General features: G+C 45.6%; 1 protein-coding gene across 1 annotated transcript in view; it reads right to left on the bottom strand.

Moving 5' to 3' along the window:
• Positions 1-828: 828 nt before the first annotated feature.
• LOC119431033 (ATP-dependent RNA helicase DHX30-like) overlaps positions 829-22,855 on the bottom strand; it is a 44,969-nt gene continuing 22,942 nt past the window's right edge. The window contains exons 7-13 of the mRNA XM_049657861.1: positions 21,573-21,781; positions 17,783-17,882; positions 16,376-16,526; positions 9,629-9,863; positions 7,905-8,097; positions 6,659-6,929; positions 829-979 (exon numbers count right to left, since the gene is read on the bottom strand). Of these exons, the coding sequence (XP_049513818.1) occupies positions 969-979; positions 6,659-6,929; positions 7,905-8,097; positions 9,629-9,863; positions 16,376-16,526; positions 17,783-17,882; positions 21,573-21,781 (1,170 nt within the window). The 3' untranslated portion in view covers positions 829-968. The remainder of the gene's footprint in view (positions 980-6,658; positions 6,930-7,904; positions 8,098-9,628; positions 9,864-16,375; positions 16,527-17,782; positions 17,883-21,572; positions 21,782-22,855) is intronic.

Below are 22,855 nucleotides of genomic sequence, written 5' to 3' on the forward strand. Positions count from 1 at the left end.
AAACAACACCTTTTTTTTTTAAAGTAGAACACTGCATAGATTGGGGTGCCGACTATGAAAATGAACAAAATAAATGTGAAAGACAAAAGTAGAGAACGAGAAAAAAAAAATTGAGACACAGTGAAAATGAAGCAATAACTTAATTCTATAAAATCAACACAGAACAATGAAAAATGTTGATCTGCGCCTCAACGGGGATGAAAAATGGAACAGTGCTGCTTTGCAGGATGTCGAGGCTTTAGTCATTCCACCAAGCATGAACACAAATTCCTTGCTGGGCACTGCACCACTTCCGCTCACTCTGATAAGAAATGGCACTACTGAGTAGTCACTGCGAAAGTGGTTTGCTTAGGTGTAGCACTGCTACACCAAGGAAAAAAAATAAAAAGACGAAAAGACCTCGCGTGGCAGACAACAAATCTTGTAAAGGAGCCAAGTGTTCCGTAGCGAGTCTTGTGACTGATTTGGCTTTCATTGGCTAGTTCATTAGAAATAGCCCGCCGTGGAAGGCAAACATGTAGGAAAAAAAAAAAAAATGAAATAGTACAGGTTCTTCACAAGATGAAAGATGTCACTTCTCAACGATGACCTCAACATGAAAATGATGACTAGTGGTTCACGATGAAAAACATGACCTGCATGACTAAAATGTTCATGTTGGACCTCTTAGCCTTACAGAAATAACTAAGGTGAAAAAGAAAAAAAGAGATGGCGATCCGCTGTCATGTTCTGGCTGTGCCTTGGAAGCACAACCGTTGTGTCGAGTTACAGTAGTAGCAAGAGAACTTGCTACCCCGTCAGATGATCGAATGGCTCCTAGGAGCCACACAGTGCCCAGTCTACAGCACTCTGGAAGACTTCTTGCGCCATATGTTCAGTGGTTATGCCGTCAAGTGCTTTGAAATCTTGGTCCAACGATGATTGAGCTGACAGGCAAAGCACCACCTTGCTGTCATTTCCAAACTCCGTCATGGCTTCCCTGAAAAACACAAAAGGTGACAACAGTTCAAACATCTACGAGCAAGGCTGCTCCTGACCTGTGAACTCTGGGTGTCATCTAGCTCTGGGCAGAATTAAAGACTGTCTACTTTGACTGCCAAGAAGACAGCTATAAGCTCAAGTAACGGAACTAGGTTTGAACGAATATTCCATATTTTCGAATATTTGATCGAATATTGTGCTACTTTGTTTGGATTATGCCATCTATTTTCGATCGAACTTCAGTATTGTCGAAGCATATTCTTAATGAAGAAATACAACTGAAAAAACATGCACGAATGAGAGTTTTAGTTTCAGTGAGTTTAAAAACTGACACGGCTCAAAGCCAAGACAAACCAAATTGGAAGAATTCGTTTGCAGCTGCCAAACGATCTCTCGGATTCTAACATCCTTGCAGTCATGCGCCCGCGGCATCGCATTGAAGCTTCGGGTGCCGTACGGTATCTCGATAAACTTTTTGGACATCATTTGTGCACACGATGTTGAAAAATGACGCTATTCAGATTTTATGTCTCAGTCATTGGTAAGCTGGTTTGTCCATCTTCCGAGAGCCTTACAGGACGTATGGCTGCTGTGAATGAGTCTGCATTGACTCATCACCAAACCATAACTTCAGTCACCGATACCCAGCAAAGCAGCACTGATTAGGTTAATTGCAAAGACAATTAGTGCTAATTGCCTTGGCAATTGGCACCACGCCACCAGCGTGGGCCTGTGAAAGTTTACCGTTCACCGCTCATCGACCAACTTAGAATAGTTAATAAGCAAATGTTTGCAAGTTTATACGGACGATAAAACTAGTATCCTTACTTTGTATAGCTGTCTACTAATTTGCAATCGCAATCAATAAGCAATTGCGACTTTTTTTCACACATAAGAATTAAAATAAAAAAGTTGTGTGCAGTTCAACACTACTCTCATTTCTGAACTTTTCCTGTTTCTCCAGGCTCTTACGTTATTTTTATACGGTCCCGTGAAAAACCTATCAGCAGGGTTCTACTGTATGCTTTATGTCTCCAAATTTCCAAGCATCTTTTTATGCACATGAAGCAATAAGTCTCTGCGTGAATGCACAGTCATTGCAATGTGTTGCATTACAACACGAATGTTCCGTTGAAAACGATCGATTTGCAAAATCAGAGTTGTTCAAAGCTAGAAGGAGGGAAATCATGCTGGCTGAACGGCCATACTTGCTGCTCCCATTGACACTGGCGCCAGATTTCCCCCTAGTAATTTCTGCAGGAAATTCTATTGCCTCATCAATCCCGTGCACTGTCAATCGAGAAGAACAAGGTGACTGGCTGTGTCTCTCCATTAAAGATGATGAGCTCGACGATTATGCACCGCTGATTCTCCCGCGACCCTTCCAAATTCAACTCCCAACGAACACAAGGGAATTAGTGATGGACAAAGAGGCAACACCTTTTCTTTCCGTGCTCCATTTCACTTATTCCGCGCAAAGCTGAGAAAAGGCTACGGGGAACGTCAGCCAACCAGTACAGAGAACCAGAAGAAGCACTCCACTGTCGAAGCGCAGATTGCCCTCTGTGCTAAAGTCGACTGAATCAAAGTTTCCCAAAGTATATTAGCGCAGGATGAGTGAGCCAGCCTCCCTTCAATGAAATGCACAGCTGGCTCTCATTGCTGGCTGGCAGACACGGGTCCTAGCCTTTCGCTGTCCTGCACGGAATTGGCGATTTGGAGTATAGCAGTTCCTAGTTGGCTGGAGCAACCTGTAGCCAGGTGCTTCTGAACCAGGGAGAATCAGTGGTGTTACCCACCAGGCGCGTAGCCAGGAGGGGGGGGGGGGCTGATGGGGCTTCAGCCCCCCCCGAAATTTTTTCGTGCCGGCATGCACCACCGACCAAAACTGCCACCGACGCCGGGAATAATAATAATAATAATAATAATAATAATAATAATAATAATAATAATAATAATAATAATAATTTATTTCCCATGAAAAGAATTGCATGGTGGGGTTCTGGATAAAAAGTTGCACGCAGGCAACTTGACCAGCCCAAAAACCCATCAAAGGCAACAGAGGGCGTCGGGCGCTCACATGTGAGTAAACAGATGGGAAGGTGTCAATTTACAAAAAAAAAAGTGTATACGAGACAGGTAGTAATACACTTTAACAATTAGAAAAACAAGTAGTCTGCATTAACAAGGAAATATTGAATTTATACATGAGCAATATAGATTACATAAAGAAAGTCTTATATGAAAACAGGAAGAAAAATAGGGGGGAAAAAACATAACATAGCACTATATTCAGTGCAGCATAAACTAAAGCAAATAAAGGGGGGGGGAAGTCATACAGTATTGCATATGAACAAACTCATTAAACAACAAGGATTAGTTTGACTGAAAGTAGTTGTGCAGGCTGCATAAGGACAGAAGGTCTATTTCTCTAAGCCGAGGTTATTGAGTAAAGTCGAAAGTGTATGTCGAAGCATTTCTTGACCATAATTCGTTCTTGAGTGCGGAATGTCCCGTTGTTCAGGTGTCCTATAGTGTCATAGGCTGCGACATGTTCGTGTAGGCGAGCTATGTTCAATCATTCTGCATTCTGTCTACAATGTCTTTTTCACGCTCGAAAGACATTTCGGCACGAACATTGCGAACTCGGGCTGGATTTCGTGGCAGCTGGGGTGGATTTCGTGGCACCTGGGGTCACGTAACGCAAGGAGCCCCATCCGAGCACAAACTTTCAAGGGCTTTTCGATAGCGAGCGGGCGCGTTGCGGCATGTCGCAGCGGCCGCGGAATCTACGGAGCGCATGGATTTCAATTCCGAAACTGTATGGGTGTAACGTTGTCATAAACTTTTGACGCGAAAGGTGCACTGACATTTCCAAAGGCGTGCTTTAGAAGATTTTCAATTCTGGAACTTTATGGGGTTAATGCTGTTATAAACTTGGACCAACATGCATGCACTGGAGCCCTGGTGTCCAAGCCGTTCCAGAAATGAAAGCACGCGCTCGCAATCTTCCACACACACGAAAATACTAAATATTACCGTGACTGTGAGCTAGCAGCTGATAATTTCTCCAAACATTTTCAGGACGCGTGCCCAATGTGATCGATCAGCTGGACCAGGGCAGGCAAAGTAAAATTTGAGAAAACAGGAGAAAGGAAATGGCCTATTATTGAGGAAATTCTTTTTGCGGGCTACAAGATCTGGCTCTCGTTGGCCACAGGGACAGTGGCTCTATGGATTTAAGCATAGGCCCCGCTGAAAATACAGGTATTTTCAGAGCGCTTCTTCGCATGCGAGCTGATTGTGGAGATACATATCTGAAGAACCATTTGGAAAGTTGCCCCAGTAATGCCTCGTATTTAAGCCCAGATGCACAAAACCAAATTATAGAAATTTGTGGCGAAATTATCAAAGAAAGCCTAGTTGCAAAAGCAGGCTGCTTCTCCATACTTCCTGACGAAACAACGGACATCGCTGGAATCGAACAGCGTACTGTTTGTGCAAGGTACCTAAACAAGGATGCCAACGACATCGAGGGAGAGTTTTAGGTTTTGACACCGGAATAGATGCCCTCTCCCTTTGCGACTGCAGGTTCTATGTAAATGTGTACAAACTGTTCCAGATTCTAGTCACCCTTCCAGTGACCACTGCCAGCGCAGAGAGAATATTTTTTAACAAGAGTTTACTAAAAAACTACTTGCGCTCTACAATGTCTGTGGAACGCATGGTTGACTGGTGCTTCTATACACCCACAGAGACGTCGGCATCAACGTGTCCGAAGTCATTGACCGCTTCGCTCAACTTCCCCGCCGAGAGAAGTTTCCCTTTAGATAGCGAAGCAGCAAAAATTAATGCAAGTAAAAAGCTCTGTTCCTTCACGTCCATAAGCTCGTAATTATGAAGACGTATCACTGTTCGTTAGCTTTTAAAACCGCAGAAATTTTAGCCGTTTATTCTAGCAGTTAGCATCATGATCAAAATTATCATGCGAATAGGGAAATTACGAGGACATCAATAACCAATTTTGACCGACCTTGATCATTGAAAGCCCGGCCCACGCGGCGCTTGCCGAAAACACACTCGGATATTGGGTAGTAACTTGCCGCATCATCTGTGGCTTTCGTTTGTCCTTTTCTTTCCGTTTTAGCTACCTGCTTTTATTTCTTTTTTGAAACGAAGCAAAACCCTCCTTTATTTTGGGTGCAGAATAATTGTTGCCGCTGTGCAGGCAGTTAAATTACACATTTTCGTACTGATTTCTGCATTATTCCTCTATTATTCTACCCATATGGTGCTGTCGCGACCGCTACATGGCCCGAGTACATATCACGATTTCTGCGATCACAGTTTTGTTCTTGCCTAGATCATCTGTCTTTCTGTGCGCAAAGTTTACTATCTCTGACTCCGCAACGTGTTTATTTGTCTCGTTTGACGCATAATATACAGTGACGTTTGCTTAAATACGTACATTTATTGGAGACTTAGACGTATATTTAAATAACTTGTTGCGAGGTGTTGTGTATACAACCAGTGAACTTTGTTTCCAGCGACTCTTTTTTTCCCTTTAGCCAGTTGTATCTTCGCATTTGTATATTCCATTCTATCTTCGCATTTCTAATGTATATTTAGCAGAACTCTTACTTTTATGTGACTGCAACAGATACGAAGATGAGAGGATTGCCCTTCGGACGGCTTTGGGGCACTTAGACGACAGGCCTTTTACGGAGGAAAAGATCTTGAGCGCGTGGCCTCGTGCGTTTGCTATGTGCAGGGCTACAAAGGCGCCGCTGTATTTTTTGAAGTGCACAAGCCTGTATGACCACCTGTGACGAAACTCAGCGATGAACGCTTAACTGTAAATGTGCAACGTGTGAACTGTGAACTTCTCTCTTCCTTCTTTTTCAATCCCTTTTCCCCCTTCCCCAGTGCAGGGTAGCCTACCGGGCTCAGCATGGTTAACCTCCCTGCCTTTCCCTTATGACTTCTCTCTCTCTCTCTCCTACTTTTTATTTGTACTCACTGTGGCGAGTATAATCTCGGTGTAATTACAGTACACGACCAGTAACAGCTGCTCCTGCGCAATCTATTGCAACGAGGGACAGCGTCATTGAGGTTTTTTCCTGGCCGTTGCATATGTGCAAATATGTAAACAAGGTTCTTGAATGACGAAGATTCATCAAAATATTTGTCCTCAACTTATTCATTTCATGGCCTTTACGTTCTTCATATCAGCTGTATGCACTGCTTTGCTGGTTTCAAACTGATATAGTTCTAATGTCCGTGTGATATTTTCTTTCCTTATTAAATAGACAAAAAAAAACGCGGCCGCATTGATATCAGTTACTTCTGCCAGAATTTTTAGGACATACGAATATATTCTTTTATGACAAAATACTTAATTTACTTGACAGTGCGTAGCGTTCAATAATTAGTTTGCAGCATCTAATATGCAATGGCATTGGCAATGCAGTTATTATTCATGTATTTGATCCCTCGAGAACTTCTATAAGGAGGAGGCCGCGCTGCAACCTGAGCCCCCCCCCCCCGAACAAAATTTCTGGCTACGCCACTGTTACCCACACCAAAAGTTTCATTGTGGGGAGGATATTGAGAGGTGGAACGAAGTTGCCCATTTGAACCCAAAGCCTACCCATCGCTCGTCTGTGGAGCTACTGACCCGTCGAAAGGTGAGACAGGAGACTGGACGTGGCATCCACAATCTTCGGCCAGAGTACCCGCCGCAGGAACGCCTCTTCGGAACTAAGCTCGGCGGACTGATGCATTGAAAGATGCAGATCAATCATATAGTCCAGCATCCGGCGCCAACGCCAGATGAGGTCTGCATCTTGCTCGGAGCACCGGAAGGCCAGCAGTCGTTGCTCATCGATGAGCAAGCAGCCCCGATCGGTTTTCGAAGGCGCCTTAGCACTTGCATCGAAGACGTAGTCCTGCGTATGAGGGGGACGGTGTGCAGTTGAAAATCTATGTTGGGCACGTTGTTGGTGCGCTGTAATGATGTGAGGACGTCATCATATTGAAGGTCTGTTCGATTCACATGTGCCACGTGGCACTGGTGCCAATCAAGTTAATTAAGGAAGTGCACCAGCGCTCTAAGTACATTTTGCTGAGGGTGCCAGTACAGCATGTTGCATATGTTTTTAAATTGAGTGCTTACACAGGTTCCGCTTAAAAGTCAATTGCAGCAAATTTTTGGACAGTGCAGAAGGCTTAGTTTTAGATAGCGTAGACCCACAGAAACCACGGTGCAAAATTCGACGTTCTAAGTACAAGTGCATTAATGTGTCCTGTGAAGCCTGCACAAATCGAATGTCGCCTTTTTTTCTTATCCCAAGATAAGAAGAAAAGGGAAAAAAGGGTCAAAGCCATAGTTTAAGTGTACAACAATGAGATCAAAATCAGTTCATGGCGTAAATGGAGCGCCAAAACACCGACGTGCGGGAAGATAGGAGAAACACAGGTGCCGACTGCCAGCTGGATTTTACTGGTCAAACACTGGTTATCCAACACGGTATCGCAGACACATGGTAATATTGGCAGGTCCAAAAACCAGCAGCAACATATCGAAAAGACATGTCAAATGACATGTACACTAAAAAGAATTCACTCATTTGAACCTGCGTACCAATTAATTGGGCACCTTTCCGACTTGCTTTTCTTGCCATACATGTATTTTAAAAAAGTTGCTTGTGGCTTTTGGACCTGCTGATATCGCGACGCATCTACGATACAGTGTTTGATAACACACTCACCTTCTCTGTTCCTATATACACGTTCTTTGACCAATAAATTTCAGTCGGCGCCCGTGTTTGTCACATGCTGTCACATGCTGTGTCTGTCACATGCTATCGCTGTAGTTGTCGAGCTATCAGTCTAGAACAGCCATGCGGCAAGGAGCTGCCCACCTCCATGATGTGTACCCCAAGGCCGGCAAAGAACAGCAGGTGGAGCGACGTGACCATGCTGCAGTCGTACACAGTCGTCTGCTGGTACTCGGAGGGCTGCAAGGCGCTGTAGTAAACCAGCCATGGGTGCTCATACTCAGGTGGCACTCTGTGCAGGAGGGAGTCCTCCGAGACTGCAGCCAGCTTCTGGTCCCTGCATCACCCAAGTGCACTCATTTATCTATGCTATCGCGGACAAACAAAGTGCGAACAAATTCGTAGGGACGGGCGAATACTTGAATTTTGAATACGAATCGAATAGTCTGTGCTATTTCTTTTTTTCGTTACCTAATTGCAACAATCATTCGTTGCAATTTGCCCCCATTGTTCCTGTTTAGCAACAATAGGGACGAATCGCAACAAATAACAGAGAACCTTACCCCAAAAAGTGTAACATTGTAGCAACAATAGGGACGAATTGCAACAAATAATAGAGGACCTTAACCAAGAAAGTGTAAGAGTAGGGTTGAAAATCAACATGCACACAACAAAGGTAATGGTCAATGACCTGGCAAGATAGCAAGATCTCATGATCGGTAGTCAACCTCTAGAATATGGACAGGAGTATGTTTATCTAGGTCAATTACTCGTAGCAGACTGATTGGGAGAAGGAAACTTACAGAAGAATAAAAATGGGTTGGCACACCTATGGCAGGCATTACCAGATCATGACAGGGAGCTTACTGCTATCATTGAAAAGTGTACAATCATTGCATTCTACTGTTACAAACACATGGGGCAGGAACTTAGAGGTTGACAAACAAGCTTTAGAAGAAGTTTAGGACCACGGAACAAACGATGGAACAAAATATGTTAGGCATAACGTTAAGAGACAGGAAGATGGCGGTGTGGGTTCCAGAGCAAGCGGAGGTAGCCAATATTTTAGTTGACATTAACATACCTACGAACATTTACAATTTTATAGTGAAATTCCAGATTTTGAGCGCTCGTTTGAGACTGTCGTATTGCCGCAATACAGCACGCCAGAGTGCAAACATTTTGTGGGATACATGCGCACAAGCAGCAACAATCTTGGAACAGAGTTAACTGACAAACAGAACACTCCTTAGGTACAGTGACTTTTTCAGCAACATTGTTGCTTCCGTATTCTCCTAGTTCAGGAACTTGTCCGAATAAACCCTATCCAAGAAGGTACCTTTCTTTTGTCCTTCCACAATCAGACGACTTCCAAGTGTCAGAGACCAATGAGCAACTTATTTATGAATAGAATTCCTTTTTTGTAACATTTGAAGAAACATTCGTAACATGTTTAGAACGAGCCCAAATACGTAAGCTATATGGAAAGTTTGGGAGAGTTGGCATGTATGCACTAGACTGCTCATCATTTATCATTCCTATCAGAGACCTGTAACTTTCAACTGCCCACAGCATCCCACCTTCTGCAGTATTATATGTCTTGCATGCTATCACAGTTTAACTTTTTAATTTCCCGCTCAACAAAAAGGCAACAGCAGCCACAGAATGCGATCATGGGACATGCAACTAAAGACTGTGCCACTCGATTTGCACCCCCCTCCCCCCCCCCCTTCCCCTGTGCACTCGCCTATGTGCATAAGCCTGCTTATTACAACCAGGTTCGACTGTAGTAAATTTTCGATCCTACCCAAACAACAGCGGAAGTAAGATGGCTGAAGGAAGAGCAGCATTTCCATGCTGATACCTACAGGCAGGCAAACTCGACACCTTTTCGGATGATCTGGTTCTTCTTGATCTTCCCCCGCAGCACTCTAAGCACGTTGGGGTAGAACCCGGCCGTCAAAGCTGCCAATACCAGCTCCTCGTGATGGAGGCGGCTGTTGAGGCCTAGGCCCCACTCCCTCCTGACGGGCTGCTCGGACGAGGCCTCTCCGCCATTTGCCAGCACTCGGTTGAGAGTAATGACAAGCTCGTCACCCATGCCTGTGTATAGACGATAACATGTTACAGGGATGTGCAATTTAGTAATTTTTGAGACTGAATCGAATACGAATCAAATCAAATAGAACATTGAAAGCTTTTCAAATAGTTTTCAAATAATGACCAGCCATTTGCACCATTACTTTCACGGTAAAAAATCTCGACTCGAAAATGTCAAAACCGGAAAGAAATTTCGAGATAAGCAAAATCATGAAAATATGAGGGCGTTTCAGAAAGTAATGCCTCCAAGCTCACTACTTTGCCAATAGTACTGCAAACGTATTGAACTATCATTAATGCACTGATGTTTAAGCTATAGAATATCACATGACTCACTTTCCTACCTCTTTTCATTCCAGAGTAATCGAGCAATCCATGGCATCCACTGGTGACGTCCGGTTGAAACAATGGGCTGTAATTGAATTTCTGATTGCGGAAGGTTGTGCGCCCATCAAGATTCATCACCACCTGACTGCAGGTTATGGGGATGCCTGCATTGACGTCAACACTGTGCGGACGTGGGCAAGGACTGTGAAGGACCAAAATCCAGCCGCATCAAATCTACACACAAGCCACAACCTTCCGCAGTCAGAAATTCAATTACAGCCCGCTGTTTCAACCAGACGTTACCAACTACTGGATGCCATGAATTGCTCGATTACTCTGGAATGAGAAGATATAGGAAGGTGAGGCAAGTGACACTCTATAGCTTAAACATCAGTGCATTAATGATAAAGAGTTCAAAATGTTTGCAGTACTATTGGCAAAGTAGTGGGCTTGGAGGCATTACTTTCAGAATTGCCCTCGTACAAGCTTGCTGGCAATGCATAGACCACATAAAAGCTTTTTCTAAATAGTGCCAGTAATATATTCTCTGCTGATCAATTTCACGCGACTTGGCACCGGACATGTCGGCATATACAAGCAACAGTGTACTCGCACTGTGCCAAAACAGCAGACTCTGCACAGAGTTCGACGATTGATCCTAACGCAAGGCCTGAAGCCAGTCATCCGAGTTGATAACTAAAAAGGTGATGCTGCAAATTTTTACAGCATAATGAATTGCAGAGAATTTCACTTAGAAAGCCAAAACTGTCTTGCCTTTAGCCGACACCCTGTAGTGATGTACTGTTTATGAGTCACTTTTGCGCAACCATGAAGTGAGCGTCCTTACCAAGCTGCGATCTCACTGAAATTATGCTGTGGGCTTGCACGCTCGCCTGGTTTTGATGCAGCACATGAACTAATTGCGCCTGTTCGAAAGCGTCGATAATGCTGCTCAAGGCCATGATTGATACACTGTAACCACTTTGACGCATCACTGACAGTGTCCTAAATAAGACAGAATCGACTCCCAGTTCAACACTCCAGTAGGAATGAATAAGTGGGGAGCGCAGCATGTAGCTCGGCTAACGCGCTTGGTGCTAGCACGATCGCTCGCTACTGCCGGTGGTACACGCAAATGAAAAACGAGTGCAAGCGATGCTGCCCTGTTGCCTAGCCAACCTGTACGCGACGGGGCAGAAGGTGTGGAGAGTTTCCAAAACATGGCGGCCATGGCGTGTTTCCGACTCCTGCAATCGCTGCAGGGGCATGCTGCCAGTAAAAGCACAGCCTTTGAGATCAGCGTCTGTCACTCAGATGGAGTCCGTGGCCTTCGAGATCGCACTGGCGCACCATAGCGCTCTCGGAGGCCACGGGGAGCCCGTCGCTGGGTGCAGGTTGGGACACCACGGTTGGGCACTCGTCGCACTCCGACACAAACTTGGTTGGCGCAGCACAAAGTGTGGACGCTCAGAGTGAAAAAGGGCAGGTAGAGGGCCTCTCCTTCCAGAGGTGGCGCAGCCTGACACAACCACAAGGCACGTGCCGCCAAGGTTTATTGAGGCTGTTAACCGGAAGTCGCTGCGGCTGCAGAATTCCGTTTTCACTTGTCGGTGATATTGCAGGTCAAGCGTGAAATTTTCCCAACACATTGCACATTTGTAGGGCTTACAACTCCCGATGAACACCGGTTTGAGTGTGATAAATTATATCTTCAATGGCATAGTGAGCCCTCATAAGGTTGTTCCTGCTCAGATGGACAAATGTGCTGTCAAGCTACGCCTCTCAGAATGCCACGCATGAGGCTAAATTTAGCGGCGATTGCATCCTGCATGACATGACAACGACACTATCTGCGCTCTCGACACATGCACGGTCGAATAATGGCTTCTTTGCTCTACACAACGATACCTAAGTAAGGTGCACGGGTAGTATGGTTGCAAAGATACAAGCAATAATGCTAGAACATGTCTTTATTACATCGGTTTCAGAAAGGGATCCCCTTTGACGCTGTTTCTACAAAAGTCCCTATTTACAGATAGTGACTACTCGATTTAAAGACTGATTAAACAAAGTGCAATTCACCAATTCAAAGTTTCGAATATTCATGCATCCCAGTAATTACTTGGACAACAGGGCCCTGCAGTTTCCATTGCTTTGATTACCTTGAAAGAGTAACATAAGTCTGCTCATTTCACCACCTTAGTGCTAATTACAGCACTTGTGCAAATTAATTTGCAATGTGCAATTGTTTAGCTGTCATGCATTGGGAGAATATTATTCAACACTTTTATGCAGGGGTGTGCGAATACCAAAAAGTAGATTTCGAATCGAGAATAAAAAGCCGAATATCGAATCGAATATCAAAGAATTTAACACAAAATTTAATGCTCGCAAATTTTTGGCAAGAAATGCAGTGCAGCACATGCTAGAGAGAGAGAGAAACAACTTTATTTAAATAAAGATGGTGCTTGGTTACTGTGGGTGGAGCCCCTCTTCTAGGGCCCCACTGGCTATTGCGGCACGCCGGGCCTGGTCGAGGGTCGCCAATTGGCTTCCCAAGTTCAGTTCGGAGAGTCACGCCTCCCACGACCAATTGCCAAGTGTATCGTTAAGTAGCGGCGAGACGGCGTCTGCCGGACGCTGTGTGCATTAGTAAGTGATGTGTTCTAGTGCCGGGGTGGAGTCGCACCATCGACATCTGTCGCTGTGTTTGTTAGAAAATATTTTGTGCAGTCTATGTAAGTGTGGGTAGGTGTTTGTCTGTATTTGGCACCAGTCCCTCGCCTGTTGCCTGTTCAGCTAGCCTTAACATTGCACAATAAGAATGTTAGCAAGCTATCAGTAACTTAGGTACCTAGGAATCAAGATGTGTATATGCTCAAGTCTTATTAAAGGGAACACCAAATTAGTATGGCAGCACTGATAACAACTAAGTTCGTATACAAAGGTAGAGAAAATATTTATCGATAAAATGTCTGTCAAAAAGAATTAAGTTCTTTTTTCCCTGCTGAGGCTGTATTAGCCAATAGCGAAGCTGTCTTAAATGCCAATGGGGGTGTTCAATTTAATACTGGGCCATACTTTGCTTAATGGCAATCTTTTATTGCTTAAAGTATTGCTTTCCAGTTTTCTTCCAGAAAAAAGGATGTTTTTTTTCATCCTTATGGCACTTCGTCTTTGTGAGTTATCGTCGGCTCGTTAAGGCCAATCTGCACGACAGACAAAAGCGGGGAATGCGCGTCACGTCCCTCGACACCGCACTGCGCAGTCGTCAGCGCAACGGTAAAGAGTTCTTAAGGGGGGACGTGGCATTGAAAATCAACTTCCTGATTTCTTCATGGATTTTGATGAAAATTGGCACAAATGTTTAGAATGTCTCCCTGATACTTCCATAAAAGTTTCAGAGTGATACCTTGAGAACATTTTATTGAGCAGAATTTTTCTCTCTTGAACTTTCTGGAGGGCCTGGGGAGCTTAAAAAACATGATTGAAGGCTCGTTGAGTATTGACTGCATAGCTCAATGCGTGCTGAAGGTCGTGACAGTCTTACTTTTTTTTTTTCGCAACACAAATTTTTTAGATAGTCATTTTTCAAGTTACCTTCGCACCAAGCACACTTTTGGGGTGAACGAATAGCCACGCCATAAATTTATAAAATGTCAAGATAAAAATGCGAGACTGTCTCGACCTGCACTGTAGTCCAAGGAACGTGACAAAAAAAACAGAATCAAAATAGGCTAAACGGTAACGAAGAAATCAGCTCCAGAAACTGAGCAGAAAGGCGAAAAAACAGTTTTGAGAGAACGGCTCTCAAAGTTGCACCTTCTCTTCAGTTCTCTAAAACGCACCAAAGTTGTAATCTTTGATGTGTTTTGTGACGTGGGGCTTCTGGTACATGTGGCCTCTGGTCTGCTGAGCCTTCGTTCTGCCTTTTTCATGTTTGTATGGCATTCTTTGCTGCTGCTCTACAAAGAGCATGGTGCCTGGGTTTCAAACCAAGTGAGGTGCAGAACTATGTGGCCATAAATATACAGTAGTTCTAGCGTTGTATCTGCAGACTGCCTCATTGATAGCAGCCTATAGTGCAGTCAGTGAGGCACTGTTTTCTTTTGGTAGAATCAACCATGTTACTGAATGAAGCTCTCAGCAGCCTTCTGAATCATCTTCCATTGACAATGGCTATGGAGGTTAGGAGAGCCACTGATAGATAGGCAGCAATGCAGCTGCTAGGTGCTTTCCAGCCTGTACTTTTGTATCATGCCTCACTTCTACAGCCAGGTGTCTGTGCCAGCCCAAGTGGCCTAGTGAACAGAGCTCATGATGAGGTTCTCTTTATGAAGGGGTGGTATGATAGGTATTATTACTAGATATCGTGGCATTACGATAACAGAGTCGGCGCGCGATGTGCTAAGTCGCGGGTCAATCCGAGGTGCCGATGTTCGAAATGCCTGGTCGCGGGTCCGCGGAATAGACGCTCGACGAGCTTAGTCGCGCAGTCCGAGGTGCCGATGCGCGAAATGCCTGCATGGTCGCGGATCCAAATGCTCGGTAAGCTCAATCGCGAGGTCCGAGGTGCCGACGCGCGAAATGCCTAGCCGCGGGTCCGAGGAATAAACACTCGAGGTGTCGACACTCCATGAGCGATGTGCCGACGCGCGAAATGCCTAGCCGCGGCCTCGAGGAGTCGACGCTCGCGGTGCCGACGCGCGAAGTGCGTAGCCGCGGGTCCGAGGAGTCGACATTTGTTGAGCGATGTGCCGACGTGCGAAATGCGTAGCCGCGGGCTCGAGGAGTCGACGCTCGATTTGCTTAGTTGCGCAGTCGGAGGCGCCAACGCACGAAATGCTTAGGCAAGGATCCGAGAAGTCCGCGCGCGATGTGCTTCATCGCCGAGTCGGAGACGCCTACGCGCGAGAGGCTTAGCCGCGTGTCCGAGCATTCCGTGCCCGAAGCTCGGTCACGAAGTCCGCGTTACCGATGCTCGGAATGCTTAGCCGCGGGTCTGAGACGTCCACAAAAAGCGGGATCGGCCACACTACTGCTATGTCCATGTTGCCCCCGCTTTAACACTCATCGAAATTACGGAAACTGTCCGGAGCTCACGAGGACACCGCAACAAGCGGAGCAGACGACGCCATCACGGAGCGAGCACCGGACCAATGGCGAACCGCGCTGGAGTCACGTGGCGGGCGCGGCCAATCGGTGGCTCCGGCACGACCTTCAATCATTTGCTTTTTGTGTGCTTGTTTCTGTATGGAGGAGATAGCTGAAGTGGTAGATTTGAAGACGGAGAAATGCGCTTTCCAACGAGACCAAGATGGCAGCGCTCGGCTGCGCCGTTCCGAAGATATCGTGGCTTGAAAAACGCCGTTTTTTCGCGATTTCCGCGCAATTGTTCGGCACCTTGGCTGATACAACATTTTTTTTAGAACACTTCTACTTGGTTTTCAGTGATGATATTTCGGAATCAGATAGAATAAGAGTTACAGAAACTGAAAATGTGATTTTCAAAAAATCGATTTTTTATCCATTTTTCGCGATGCGAAAGCCGCGTCCCCCCTTAAATCGAGAGGGCCCATGGCAAGCTTGCGCATCCATTGTAGGAAAACAACCTTGGCTCAAAAGAGTGTTATTCAATGTCTTCGTTAGTTACACAAGGAATAAAGCATATATTTGACTTCATTAATGTGCACACTACGTGCAAACCCTTTTAGGAGTAAAAGAAGATTTTGAAATTTAGTTTTAGTTTTCCAGAAAAGATTTAGGGAGTTCAAGGATTAAAGGCTCTGTACTTTATTAAAACAATAAGGATCCTGGGCCGGGATAACATAAAACTATTCGACTGTTTTTATGCAAAATCTGCCATTCTCGTGAAAGACATTGGCAAGCAAGTGCCATAGGAAAGTGGAACGATACCGAAGGAACAGACGTCTCAGAATGACTACTACAGATGTTAAATAAACGTGATTTCAGAAATACGGTGTGTGGCTAAATTGCTTGAACGATAATTGCATTACCATCGAAAGACGTCGAGAGATGAGTTCTACAGTAATTTACTGTAATCTACTGGCGAGTTCCTCCGCGATTGCTCAAAATGGCTCGGGCTCCGCCCATACTTTCAAATAAAGACAGAGTGGAATAGTTTTATGTTATCCCTGCCCTGATGTGCATCACTATCACAAACTGACCTTTGCCGAGCTCTAGGCAGAAGGGGTTGAGCTCGTTGCGCAGGCAGAAGGACTGCTGCTCCGCTCCCCGCATCATCTGGTTCCAGCGATGAAAAATTTGTGACAACGCGGAGTGATCGCTTCTGCCAGTCGGGTCATAGACGCGTTTTATCTGAAAATATACCGGAAAAATGTTACACCATTTGCGTTGAGGATGCAACATATTTGAGCGGCTTATTCGTGTGCCATTAGTACAGATTATGTAGTGTGTTACATAAAAGACACTAGCACAAATGAAAGGAAAACACCTCCACCAAAAATGTGACGGGGATAAGAATAGGCAAAACAAAAGGGAAAATGTACGGGAATGGCTTGTAACAATATGATACGCACTAGTGCTATGTATATTTAATATACACGGCGCTAGTGGCATGTGTGTATCATTTGTTTTGTTCTGCTGTCCTTGTCCGTAATGTGGCACAATCTGTAACAACTTCGCTGCCGTTTTCTTCTGTTTCCGTGGTGAAACAATGGCGTAAACAAGTTCCTAAACTTGCAAGATTCATGCCCTAAAACTGCTTACTAAATATATAAACAGAAAAAAATAAAAAGAAAGTAGGGTAGAGAGGGCAGGACCGTAGCACACTCCTCTAGGTCACTCAATATGGCTATGAGTGACCTAGAAAATAAATTTTGTCTCGCTGCACTGTGTTCTCTGTAATGCGATTTCTCAGTGTGGAAACAATTGAAACAGCAATTAATTTCACTGCAGGTTTCAATAACTTGAAAACGGTGCAAAGGCCGCAGTTTCTAGCATTTCTTTTATTAGTTTCTACTATTTTTTTTCCCTGGTTGTGTTATTTTATTGTTACATGCAGTATAGGCTGGCATGTGCACATATTTTAACGAGCATTTTTCCTTTGAATTAAGCATTCTAAGTAACCTCGATTTTGTGTAACACCCATTTTAATGGCTATAGGTGTCTTCAAGGTTTAGGATGTGTTGTTGTAACGCTTTTACAGTTACAATGCTTACAGTACAGTTTTACAATGCTTTTACTTCCTTGTTTTTTGTTTCACTTGTGTTCTTTTTTATATTTTAACATGCATTATCTGTTTGAATGGGCATACTGTAACTATTATTGATTTATTTTAACACACCTGTGTAATTCCCTATGGGCCTTTAGGGTACTTGAATAAAAAAATAAAGGCTATATGTTGCGAGTATGGGTGACTCGCACACTACCAATTACAAGATGCCCCCTGAAGTCTGGGAATACCAGCCCTGAGGTGCCAAAAGAGTATCATGAAAAGTTACCACATGCCTCTAGCCCGATCTTAATGCTCAAGAGGTCAAAGTTATTTTGCTTCATTAGTAACTAATTTCACTAATAACTTCGCAAACGAAAGGTGCGCAGAGAAAAGTTACCTGCTGGCTACTGCCACGGTCACCACCCACGCTTCTGGTGGTAAAAAGGTTAGATGATTCTGACAGGAGTACAACAATGGAGACCACGCTGTCCAGGCACCTAGAGTAAACAATGGTGAAAGACAGTACTAATTAGTAAGCATAGTTAAACCATTACCTTTTTGATCCCATTCCCACACTCGCTTGTAGTCTGACCATTCATTCACCCATTTACATAATATTTCTTAGCTATCCTTAATGCCTCCCGAGCCCCTGGCCATTTAAAGGCAAATGTCAAGTCGAGCCATAGTAAAGAACTAGTGCCCGTTAACGCACCAAGAGCATCACAATTAGCAAAAAACAGGATTCGTTCTCAGGGGGGGTAAGAAGGCCATTATCATTTCAGAGGGAGCACTTTCGTCGAGACATGGACAAATGCTAAATCACAGAAACACGAGCTCTCGTGTTTGTGTAATCTTGTGTTTCATCCATGTCTCAACAAGTGCACTGCCTTTGAAATCGCAGGATTCGTGCTGCTGCCCCTATGAGGAAACTGTAAAGCACCCATTGCGTAATGTGTCGTACGTAAACTGTAGTCGACCCTCCCGACAAGTCTGCAGAAGGTGTGGCAGAGCCATTTTGAAGCAGTCAGCATTCAGTTTTTAAACCGTTCGCTTACGCGGGTGGCACTGAGCCAGTTGGGACAGGGGAGGTCATAGTGCAGGCCGCCGGCCGCCTTTAGAGCAGATGTTTTTGCAACCTGCATTCACTGCAAGAAGTGCGGAAAATGGGACGACGAAGTGTTGCAGCGTTCAAAATATCCCGACATTCTCATACATTGGCTCTATGGGGTTTGTGGCTGTGTGGCAAAGGCGTCCGAATTATCGGGCATTCCCGAAAAACCAGGCGTTCGAAAACTCCTTCGTTGACTGTATTCTGCCAATGTAGTGTTTGTCGCATTTATTTCCGTTTGTATTTCTTCATCTGCTTTTACTATTTTTATCAATCGTGAAGCCACACGTGGTGGACTTGGTTGCCCGCTTCATGGGAGAGTTCATTTTTGTTGTTTGTCAACATCTCTCCTCTTTAGCTTAACTTTACGATTACAGTCAAACCTCGTTAATACGTAGCTGGCCGGGAACAATGTTTAGGTACGCACTAAACGATGTACGAATTAATCGCCAAGTAGCCGCAATTAAAGGCTACTTACCGGCTGGAAAATAACTACGTCACCATGCTCTCAAACACACGCACTCAGACAGGCTTCATTTGTGGGTAGGCAGCAAAAATTGGTAATCTTCACTTGCCGCCGTGGTGGCCTTGCCGCGACCACGGCATCGATAAGGCCGCGAGCCAGTTTGTCTAACTAAATTAACAAGCACGGTGTAACGCGTGCACTGGTAAACATGAACACATCTCGCTCGATGACCGCAGAAATTCGCTGTCAGAACACTGAGTGAGGAGGCGCGGCAGCAGCAGCGAGCGTGCCGTCTCTCACTTTAACGTGAACTAGATGTCGAAAGCATAGTGCATACGAAGTGACCAGAGCTAGTTGCACTTTGTCTGCAGATCGCTTTGAAGATGAGGCCCGTATGGGCGCACACTTTTTCCACGCAGCAGATCGCTTTCAAGATACGGCAGCCGCCGTCGGAAGTACACCCCTCCCTTTCTTGCCTCCCCCGCCGTGCGCGACAGAAGCAGCGCGCTTCCACCCCGCCTTTCTCCCTCGGGCGTGCAAATAGGCGGCTGACCCTCGCAAGCTCGTTTCGCTCGCACATACAGCGTACGGCGCATGGGGACGATGTTGCCGTGTTTAGACTTCACACGGAACTCCAAAGCAACGTCCACGGTGATGGCAGAAATGCGCTTCGCAATAAAATGTGCTTTTGCGCGGTTACAACTTCAAGTGGATTCGACGGCGACAGCGAATTCGCACCCCCTACCGGCGGCTTCTTCGCGTTACCGGGCACTAATCTCGAAGGCCATGCTTTTGTGCGCGGCAATCGGCAACAGCTGCATGAGCAGGAAATACATCATGGTGGCCACGTTTTAAGTTCACTATCGCTAGCGGCCGTCGTCCGGGCGTCGCAACTTGAGAATCGAACATCTGCACAGATGAGATTTTGCCAATTTTGTGCCTGTGCGTATAGATAAGAAACAAAAATAGTACGCACTAACCGTTTGGTGGGCAATGAGCGACTATGGCTTAAGCGGTCAGCTAATACATGGGGTTCAATGGGTGCTGGCTGGGGGAATCTTTGCGACTACGTTTAAACCGCAATTACACATTAAGCGGGTACGTATTAACGAGGTTTGACTGTATACGCATGTATTTTGTTTGTTAAAGGGGCCCTGAACCACTCCACTCGAAGTGGAGAAAGACATTTGAGGTGCATATAGGCTATTTCAGTAATACTTTGCCACAAAATATACTTCAATGCGTTCAGCAGAAGCGGAGTTATTGGCAATCAAACACTGCCTCCGCTGTGCTCCCCCTTCCTTCTTCAATGCCTTGCACTGCGAACGCTACGGCGGAGTGGGGCGGGGCCACAACGCTACGCCTTCGAAACACACCGTGGCGCACTGTTCAAATTGCATTTTGGGTGTTAACGTAGACGCCACGACTTCCGATTTTGGTGCCTACGGCGCAATAAATGTAAGCCAAACGCGGTTGTGCTCAGCGAGCCGCAGTTCGCTTAGCAGGTGGACTTGTGGCGGCACCCTGTGGCTTGTGGTGGCACCCTGTGGCCGCGGTGTGGCCTAACCGACCGCAGCAACCAATAGCAGCCGCGTATTGGAATGTGCTTTATTAGGTAATAAAGCACGCAGAAGAGAGTAAGGATCATGGCCTTTGTTGAAACGAAGGCGTTTGAGAGAAAAGAGACTTTGCGCTCCTCTTGGGAGCTCCACGCACCGCGTCCGACAGCAAAACTTGGCTGAGATGTTCACAGCAGCGTATGCTACCCGTGGACTATGTTATTTCACCAAGCCCGAGTGGTGGTTCAGGGCCCCTTTAAGCTGAATGCTGCGCAAGCTTCTGCAATCAAACTCTAGTATTGCGCCTTTGGGACGTCGTTTGTCAGGCATGGACTTGACTGGTCAGCAGTCAAATTTACTTTATATGCATGCAGGGTGGGTGGGTTTGTCACACTTCATCCCCTCCCCTCCAGAGAGGGCAGAAATTAACCACCATATTGCGACAGTCAGTTATATCTGAAAGTACGTTGTGTGCGGATGATGAGTATGATGGGCGCGGGTGATAGCAATGATAATGGCATGATGACTGATTTACTGTACTCCAGCAAAGAAATGTCACAACCTGTTCCATTACTTTTGGTCCGATCCCAAATGAAGTGAACTGTGAAAACTGGGCTGATCCGGAAGGTGGTGCAATGTCACATAGCATTTCAAAGTGCTGGCTGCCCCAAGGAAAAGGCAGGGGACACTGATGTGCTTGCTTTTATAATCAAATTGTTGACATGCTAGGTAATGCAAGCTCAAAAAGTATCAAAGCGCTTGGTCATGCTGTAATTCACTCATGCGATGAATGCAGATGTAGCTTAGCGGGAGGGAGGCCTCCGCTATTGTGCTGGAGGAGGCCTCCGCTATTGTGCTGGAGGCCCTAGTTCTAATCCCACCGGACATACATTTTTATTTTTTACTAAGCAACGGCTTGCATGAAATTCCAAACTGTATCTGCTCGACATAACAGCCAGCAGCTGCAATGTCGGGGGAAGGGGCAAAGAAGGCATTAAAAAAAAAGGGGGGGGGGGGGGGCAAGAACCAGATTTGAGAAAAAGCCAACACGTACCCAAGCAGCGCACCAAACATGACAGCTTTGGCCAGCTGTGGTGCTGTTGTGAAATGTACAACATGGTGTCCCAGGTCTGTGAGCTCCGCATTCGCATCCATCAGGCCCATGGCCTGAAGGTCCTTGATGGCCTTTGCGATCATCTCTGGAGCCGGTGGGTCTGGAGCGAACGACAGCACGTCCTCCACGGACATCGATGGGCAGAACAGCTGCGAACGGGCAAAAGGAAGACATTGGGCAAGTCAGGGAGAGTCCACTGTGTGTAGAAGCGGTGTGACACATGCTTTTGAAAGTGAATGGCATAATCGGGCATGGATTTAAGGGAGACCAGACAAGAGGCAAGAAAAGCTGCACTGACACATGCCAGCACACCCAAAGCACTGGCAAAGTAGGAGATGCTACTTAACCTCTTCTATGCACAGGTTAACATTGTGGCAATGAAGAGAATGCTACAGAGCAGAAGCACAGGGGACAGTGCTTTTGAAAATAGTCTCACAGTTCCACAGCACGTTTAAGCTGAAGAACAGAAATATACAAACATTTTACTTACTACAACATTTGTTTAAGGTAAGACACAAGGCGCGTCATGCGAGATCTCTCTGACATTGCCGGAGTCTCTTCAGTCACCAGCAAGCAGCAAGTGTGGAAAGCTCTACCGCCGCTCTCCTTTCCCGCACCTGGCAAGTCGGAAGCCCCTCTTTACCTAGCATATTATTCTTTTCGAGAGAATCCTCAGTGATGTAAACTATAGCTAGCTGGCCTGCTCGAAGTGTTAGTTGCAGTCATAATAAATGCTTTCAGGGTGAACCTGTGGTTGTCGTCTATTGTTTTCTTGAGCTTGTAAAAATTGAAATTATGGGGTTTTACGTGCCAAAACCACTATCTGATTATGAGGCACGCCGTAGTGGGGGACTCTCTTCTCAGCCTTTTGGCTAAGATCAAATGTAATCACTTCTTGAGCTTGCACTGGATGGTGGTTGATGGGTGGGCGTGCGCCAACCGTGGTGCGTGGTGTGCCATGGCGTAGTGCCACTGGCACTCCCTTATCCTTACACGGCAGCAATAAGCGTTTCGCTTGCCGCTCTCATCACGTCAGTCTTCTGACAGTGAGCGTCTGCGACCATTGACTGAGATCTATTGATGTTTGCATGTGTGTACGTGACACCATGCTTGTTAATTTTGTGGGTAAGTGAATGATTACTGCAATTTATACAGCAGATATAACTACTAACCTTACTTCGTACAGCTGTCTAATAATTTGCTATCGCAAATGATGCTGCGCC

The sequence above is a fragment of the Dermacentor silvarum genome, chromosome 10 (genome assembly GCF_013339745.2).
Source record: "Dermacentor silvarum isolate Dsil-2018 chromosome 10, BIME_Dsil_1.4, whole genome shotgun sequence".
In the NCBI taxonomy this organism is placed as follows: domain Eukaryota; kingdom Metazoa; phylum Arthropoda; class Arachnida; order Ixodida; family Ixodidae; genus Dermacentor; species Dermacentor silvarum.